This window comes from Ochlerotatus camptorhynchus, unplaced genomic scaffold (assembly GCF_037179485.1).
Source record: "Ochlerotatus camptorhynchus isolate MF236.1 unplaced genomic scaffold, CSIRO-AGI_Acam_v1.1 ptg000129l, whole genome shotgun sequence".
Taxonomy (NCBI): Eukaryota; Metazoa; Arthropoda; class Insecta; order Diptera; family Culicidae; genus Ochlerotatus; species Ochlerotatus camptorhynchus.
This window is the reverse complement of record NW_027040619.1, coordinates 1,578,520-1,587,182: the sequence shown is the minus strand read 5'-3', so window position 1 is coordinate 1,587,182 and position 8,663 is coordinate 1,578,520. Positions and strand designations below refer to the sequence as shown.

Below are 8,663 nucleotides of genomic sequence, written 5' to 3'. Positions count from 1 at the left end.
ATGGCTTTTCAAGTTACTACCTAGGACACATCAACGAGTAAGCAGCGGAGTACCTGTTCCTATAGAAAATTAAATTTAAGTTTACCTAGTTTCTAAGTGAAAATGTACCTGTGTTAATATATATTCGGTAAATGCGATGTTTTTCTTCAGTCGAGTATTAGTACAAGACACTGAAGAAGTCTGCACATTGTAGACGAAATACGCGTATCTGTCAAGGATAAGCAAATAAAGTAGTGGAATTAAATGGAAAATACTAATCCTTCTCTCTCTCATTATACAGGTATTCCACTAAGACGCCCACATTCATCAGGAAAAATAACTTTTTGCATAGAAGTCGAATCAATTTACGACCTTCCATAAAATAAAAAATTACCATACTCGAATGATAACCCATATGATAGAATGATTCCACAAATTGTTCGGATGACACCCTGAACCATACACATTCTATTAGGGTTGGTCTGCATATAAAAGAGCAAAAAAAAAGGTGTGCTGTTTTATTTAAGCATTCCGCTAACAACCCAATTTCATTACTTTATTGTTCTGCATAGTTTTTCCGATCTAAGGTTTGAAAAATTTGAGCAATTTTGGATTTTTTGACAAGCAACTGAATAGTGTTACTCATTTTCAGTTGTTGATAACCTTAAAACAGATCGAAAGATCAGGGGGTTGTAATCCGTCATATAAACTTGAATCACCCTACTCAACATAGAAACAGATCAACTTTTTAAACTATTTTAGGAGATGTCAGCTCATATTTCAGTTAAGTTTTTTGCCGTAAATGTAAAAAAAAAACAAACTTCCACTCAACTTCACGAAAAATCAGTAGAATAACCCTCTTTTTTATGTTACCTTCATTGGTTTTCCATCGATCTTGTTTTCTGTACTGAGTACGAATGCTACTGAAGCCAGAGAGGCAGCTCCCACACTTGGACTCTACCTATCGACCCATCAACTCATGAACCGGGGACCAACGGCTTTACTTCCCTTCCGAAGTTGAATAACCCCTATCAAATAGAATAAATACTAGACTGTCCATAAAAGCATACCTATCAGAAAAAACGCTATTGAAAATTTTATTTCTCCGTAGGCTCTTATGGATGGGACAACCTAGTTTTGGCGTTTTCCGCGAAATTTTCTGAACAAAACATGTAACGTCACAGTGTAAAATGCAGGTAGTTTACAATCGATTCTAATGGATAACTTATTTCCATATCCATATGAGACTGTTATGCTTTTATGGGCAGTAGGGGTGTTCACAAAGCACATCGTAAACATTTACACTACCGTAACATTACCAGAGCCTATTTAAGTGTACTATGTTAATAGGTTCTCCTAATCCATGTGAAAAAAAATCTAATCAAACAGCAGATCGAATAACTGCGGTCACAGAAAAATAATGTGTGAGAATCCATGTGTGGGGATTGCGGTTTTCTCTCTTCATGCCTGTTACTTTTTCTACGCTGGTAACAGGTAACGTCTGTTTTGATAAAACTTAGAAGAAAATGCACTCCCCGTTAACACTCAGGTGATACTGAGATTAGCACAACACTTAGCAGATACTGTACATATAAGTGCCTAACGAATACATGCTACAATTTTGTGCTCTGAGAGACGTCCCGGATTTATTTTAAGACACAAAGCGACCAGTGAATTACCTAAATGATCTACCTACTGATTTAGAATTCTGCTCATAATCGTATATAGGTCCGATCTTTGCTTAATTTCCTATTCATATGGGACAGCTATGCTATTATCGGCAGAATAGGTTTCCATCTTTCAAGTATGAAACATATGTTTCAACTCAGAAGCATAGACGAACAGCTAAGCTATTCTATGCTACTGTTCGACCTTGTTGCAGTTTACGAATTACTCTACGGAAGTCGGATAAAAACAGTAATATAAGTATCAAAAAATAGTGACTCACCACCGACGTCTGACTGAGAGCCATTATTTGGATAGACGCTTACTTCTGGTGCTCCAAATAGTGTCGTCTGCCGTCCAGAACGGCAGAGAAGTTCCGCAGAATGAAGTGCGGCGACTAGATTGTTCCTTTTAGTGGCCTTCACGGAAGTTGACCTGCTACTTTCGGGAACGGCTAAATGCTACCGTCTGTCAATATGGTTTTACGGCCGTTCGTTTCCCGATTTTAAGCTGATTTAAGATGATTCCGTGAAATACTGATAGAATGGTTTTTTGACTTGCCAACTGAACGGAACTATGAGCAGAGGTATACAGTGGGAAGAAACGTAGCGAGACGAAAGATGGAAAATATTCACACAAGAGATTTTTCACTTCGTAACTTCTCCGGAGTCAGCGGATGGGATATAGTTAAGATTCACTTTTTTTTATAATTTTTTTTTCCTGAAATTAATATTTTCGCGAAACACATACGCGCAGCGAGACGAGCCGATGGAGAATCGCAAGTGCTGTGATCAATGTGATTGATGAGGCAGCAGGAAACAAGTCAGCTCTTTCATTATCACAACGTTCTTATGCATAATCTAGTGTTACGTAACATTGAATCATGCGTAAGAACGAAAGAGTCGACTACATTCCTTCTGCCGCACCTATAGTAACGCACACGGCTCCCGCACTGACTATTTCTTACTTTCTCACTCTAATCAAAATTTCCTTCGATGAGTGAGAAAACAGCACCCCGTCAATGCGAGCGAGAACGCGAGTTGCCAGATCATTGCACACAAAACCAACTTGAATTAATTCAAAACAAAAATACTAGCGAACCTGGCGGTGAGGAGCGGAAGGTGGACTAGAATTCTATTACAGAGAACCACATTATTTTAATTAATTTCTTCGGAGAAAGTCGTCTGTAACTTCGTTTGTGTTTATAAGAGCTCTCAATTGTTTGTTGGGTAGCCTATTGGTCCCAAGCAAACGATAAACGTACCCCATTCTAGTCGAAATTCTAGTACTACACAATGTTATTTTTGATTCGCTATGAAAGTTTGACAGATAAAATGAGGGGTTAGTGGATTTTCCAATGTTTCGAGGGGTAAATCGATTGGCTTGGCACCTAAGAGAGTACCAGAGCTGAGCCAAAAAGTTGAGCTCGTTTCTTCGGGACCTTCTGGTCTTAGAGTTACCTCTATGGTTGTCTTCTCTTCCTCTTAGCTCAGAAATAAAAAAGTAAGAAGTTGTATCCAAGACTTGACCGTAGATTTGATGAAGGATTACGTGCTCGGTATCAATATTTGGCGTTTATTTGCAGGCAATCGGTGATAATTTTGATCACCGTTTCAACAGATTGAAATTTGTGTAATTTTCAATAGTGACCTTTTAAAAATTCATAAAGTATTCATTTAAGCAGCTTCGTAGACAAATTACCAATCGATTGGCTTGTTTAGAATTAAAATCCATTGGCAGATTTCTAAGTGATCAAAACCTGACCACTTTTCGTAAAGCGGTCGATTTTGTTTTTTTTTAATTGCACCCCCAATATGTTGCCGAAAGATGTAATCTTGGATGTAATCCTACGTCAAAAAGTCTATTTATGCCGCGGATACACTTGTTTATGACAAACTATGAACATGAGCTTTATTTCAGGCCAGTAACAAGGCTATACCAACAATCAATACGAAACTAACGATTTTAAATTGGCTCACTACTTGACTAGCCTATTGGTCCCAATCCAACGATTAACGTATTCCATTCTAGTCAAAATTATAGTACTATGCAATGTTTGTTTTGATTTGCTATGAAAGTTTGACAGATAAAATGAGGGGTTATTGGTTTTTCCTATGTTTCGAGGGGATTAGCTTGGGACCGAAGAGAGTACCAGTGCTGAACCAAAAAGTTGAGCACGTTATTTCGGGACCTTCTAGTCTTAGAGTTACCTCTATGGCTCACGCAGAAAAAATATCTTTGAAACAAAAATATTTGAGGTAAATTTAAACGTAAACTCAGTTTGTTCTGGCCACAAAAATAAACAAGGTTTATTTCGAACGTATAACATGTTTGAAGTCATCCCTAATAAACGGGTACCATACACTAACGATATCATAGATGCTGCGAGCATACCACTTAAAGTTGGGATGATATCCCGAATTGGTGGTTAGGCGCTTCTTATGGTTATTGTTTATGCGGGATGTAATATTAATGTTTAAAATAAAAATAATTTTACGTTTATTTCAAAAATATTCGTGTTGAAAATAAACGTGAATATTTTTGTTTGGTTTGACAACAATGCGAACAAAAATAAATATGTTTATTCTAAACATGCTTCTTATGTTTGAAAGAAACATACTTAATTTTAAATTATATTAGCATTTGAATGCAAGATAAAGCAGAAAAATTGATTGCCAAGAGATGAAAAAACCGAGAAAAACGATCTGCAGGAAGATCCCGAATTCAGTTTGATTGCAATGCTCGTTGCAATGTAGGATTGGAAATGCAGGAATCGGAAGAAGATGAGGATGATGAGAAACCGTTGAGTTCGCTAATGCTACGTTCAGACTACAGAGTTATAACATGTTATAGCGCTATCTTGATGGTGGTTTCTGTGTTGGAATTATTTGACAACCGTTATAACATGTTATAACTCTCCAGTCTGTACAGCGTTTAAGGAAGGAAGATGAATGCAGCACTGATTTTAGTAAGAAGTTGATCCAACAAATTAATCAGTCGAGTCAGGATGGTGTGAATATGATAAAGCTTGCTGAAGTTTCGAAGCGAATGGAAAATGAGCGGATGAAGTTGGAGCAAGAACACAAGGCAGGTGTAAATGAGGAGCATGTTTCGGATCTGCTTGTGGCAGGAGATAAGACTCGAGATAAGATCAAAGATAAAAGCTCGAAACAAACAGGAAGAAATGACTTTTTCAGGGGAGGGGGATGGGCTGGAGGTTCCAGAATAGATTCAAATCCATTTCGGATTTTCGGTTCCCTTTGTTAAGATACATACCTAGGTGGGTTTCCGTATCCAGGACTTCGGTTTTGTTACGGGCCGTTTTCAGTGATTGGCAAAGCTGGGGCAATTTTTTTTCCGAATGTAAATAAGAAGGAAAAAATGCAGGGCACGCTAAAAATCGTTTACCCAAATTCTATATTGTTGAAATAAACACGCTTCTGACTTTAATTCAAACATATATATTTTTGTTGCAAACATGGTTTAAATTTATTTTGAATTATTCATATGTTTATAGAAAAATAGAATGATTTAAATGAACAAAATTTGGATCCGTGTACCAACGGATTTTTTTAAATTTAGCAATGATTATTTTTTTGTGTGTGACGAAGAGAGTACACTGAACGAATTTGACATATTCTTGTTATGTGGAAGTCTAATAAATTTGCGCTATAAGATAATCCATTGAAAATGATATGATTGAAAATGTGTCAAGTAAATTCTATATGAATATCTGATACATTTACAATGCTGATAATTTGGTAACTTTTATATGATCGTCATATGATAAATGAAAATCGATTAAATTACAATAATTAACTGAAATGGATTTGAAACCCATAAGCATAAGCTATACTTTTCACCACAATATAATATATGTGTCATAAATCAATCGAAGTAAAGTTTATGTGAAAATAACATGAAATTTACTTCTTCTTTTGACACATATATTTAATCGATTTCTAAAAATAAATTCGAAAAATAAACATCAGGCAGTGGGAGCTTTCACAGTTGTGCCTTTTTTTTATTGTAGCTGATTTGGGATTCGATCAAGATCTGTTGAGGTGTGATGCTTTCGGTGTCTGTGCTCGATTCCACTGGGCCACGGCTGACTTCAAGATTGAGCTCGTTCAAATAGCATGAAGTAAGAACAGCTCTCCCGACATGGAATGTAGTGCAACTTTATGCTCGTTTTGCTAGAGTGAAGACAAATAGCACTGACAAATTTATGTACCGTTTCGGCGGTGGTGTGGTTTGTTCAAATTTTTCTTAATGCACCTGTGTGCAATAAATCAACGACTAAATTATATGATTTGATAGAACTGGCTCATGAAGTTCGAGTACTACTTAGGGCTGGAATCTGAATTAGCCGTGTAGAAGGCTTACAATTAGAATCATAGCAAAGTAAATATTACGGTAGAATCATTTTTTTTTCAATCTCAATACATTCTTTTCTGGAACCAATTATCATATGAATGAGTGTACGTTAACATCGTTGAAAATTGTTTCAATAATTTATAAAGAACAATCATGTAAGATGTATTTTATTGGGAGCGATATTCATCCCAGAAAAACATGCAAAAACAAATGCTTGCTGTTGGATTTCTTAAAAGGCATTTCTATATGACTATTTAATGATTGGGATAGATCTGTTTACAATCTTTAAACGTCAAAAATCAAAGCAAGCTATTACAATGAGATATACATGTTTTCCTATACTGCAAAGTTAAATGACAGTCCAATAGTTTCTACATGTCTATTTACACGCGACATATCAACAAACGTCAAAAATCAGTATAAGCAACTCCAATAAAATATACATGATTATTTTATAAGATATATATTTTAGCGAGTATTTTAGTGAGCAATATTCATCATGAAAACAGGTATATTTTACTGAATTTTCTCATAGTGCAAACTTATATGATTTTCCATTAGTTTCTAGATGTCTGTTCCCACCCATGACATATCAACAGTTTTTCACCATGAAATATATCAGACAATATTCATATACTTCTTACCTTCGCTAACCACGTTCGAAGCAAAGTATTATCAAGTACTAAGTATGTGAAATTACGATAGAAATCATTCCATATCGCAGTCATAGTTTTTAAGTGATAATCCAATGGAATCTATCAATCATCACATAGAATGAATAAATATGCTGACATTGCTATGTTATAAGATGGATCCAATAAACGGTACATGTCGATTTGTTTCAGTGTACCTGAGTTGAATCAAAAAGTTGAGCACGTTTCTTCGGGACCTTCGAGTTACCTTTACGATACGAGTACCCCGAATACAACGTATGACTCGTCTAATTTTGCATAGCATTTACAATGTAAAATTAGACGAACCTCATACGTCATATTCGGGCTACTCGTATCATATCGGGATATAAGAAGATTCACGAATGATTTGTCGGTGGTGATTGTATTGCATATTATGCACCACTTTTAGACTCCTTGCAAAAATAGGCACAGGCTAGAAAATTGAAAAACCAACTTAATTCAAAGCAATATTTTTGGTTGAACTGCTCGAAAATCATTATAACTTAACCACTTAAAATAACCACCAATCCCACTATTCACCAGCTCGCACCGGAAACGCACTTTGCGTTCCGTTGGTGCGTTCCATCTGTCAGTGTCTCTCGGGCGAGCGAAAAAGCTGTCACCATCTGTCAACCCTATTGAGCCTTCGCTCTTTCTCTTTCCGGCAATTGTATGGAATTGTTGTAACACATTTCGTGCAAGGTGAATTTTTGTGATTTTTTCGTGAAAAATGGCTTCAAAATCGTCGGAGATTAGTGTAAAACAGTGTTCGGACGCACGGTTAATGAAAATCGGTGATTTTCAGTGTGATGTGTCGTGTTATTCCCGGTGAAAAGCGGGTTCCAAGTTGCAACCGACTGCCGTCCGATCGTCACCCACAGAGCAGTGTCAATATAAGAGCTCAGCTCTTGTGGGGTTCATTGATTTACACTAACCTCTTATGTTTTTCCGAACCGAACAACTGCAGAAGAAGTCGAAATGGTTCTAACGGTACTGTTCTTGTGTTCTCTCGATAGATGTTTATGCCCAAAGCCCATCGCGTCGCCATCTATGAGTACCTCTTCAAGGAGGGAGTCCTAGTGGCCCAGAAGGATTTCTATGCCCCGAAGCACCCGGAGCTGGAGAACATCCCCAACCTGCACGTCATCAAGACGATGCAGTCGCTGAAGTCGAAGAACTTCGTTAAGGAGCAGTTCGCTTGGCGCCATTACTACTGGTATCTGACCAACGAGGGCATCGAGTATCTGCGCTCGTACCTGCATCTGCCCCCAGAGATTGTGCCGTCGACTCTGAAGCGTGCCGCCCGTTCGGAACCACAACGCGCCCGTGCCGCCGCTGGACCACGCTCCGGCGATGGCCCCAAGGGAGGCGAGGACCGACAGGCCTACCGCCGTACCCAGCGCGAAGGTGGCCCAGACAAGAAGGGCGATGTCGGCGCCGGAGCCGGTGATGTGGAATTCGTAAGTTGCTTTTTATTGTTTACCATTTCTATGTGTGGTGGAAGGCCTAACCGATTGTTTTCCCCTTGCCTCTTTCCTAATTTTAGCGCGGAGGATTTGGCCGTGGAGCGAGACCGCAGTAAGGCACGGACAGTTTCCATCTGTGTACATTTAATAATAAAAGGTATGATCTAAGAAACACACATTCGCTACAAATGGAATTCAGTGTTGATGATTTTGGAAAGAAACATTTTGTGAAGGTTGTGAAAGCTCGTTGAGGCGGTAAGTATTGAACAATGGTTTCGTTTGGATCAGTTCGGATTTGTAGCTGCACAGGATATTGTTGTTTTCCTGTTCACATTGCTTTAATAGTTAAGGGCATGTTTGATCAGCTGAAAAATGCTCAGAATTAGCAGGAAACGGTCTGATTGTTTCCCTTTTTGCAAGTTATGTTTAAACGTATATAGACAACATCTTATCCAGCTTAGAGGTCTTTCGCAGGGTTGGTTACTTGTTCTCTCACTGCTGT

General features: G+C 37.9%; 1 protein-coding gene across 1 annotated transcript; it reads left to right on the top strand.

Moving 5' to 3' along the window:
• Positions 1–7,306: 7,306 nt before the first annotated feature.
• Positions 7,307–8,355, top strand: LOC135700129 (small ribosomal subunit protein eS10B-like). Its single transcript, XM_065220523.1, has 3 exons — positions 7,307–7,397; positions 7,712–8,155; positions 8,242–8,355. Exons 2-3 carry the CDS (start codon positions 7,712–7,714, stop codon positions 8,275–8,277), a joined length of 480 nt encoding a protein of 159 aa, XP_065076595.1. The 5' UTR covers positions 7,307–7,397; the 3' UTR covers positions 8,278–8,355.
• The last annotated feature ends 308 nt before the right edge of the window (positions 8,356–8,663 follow it).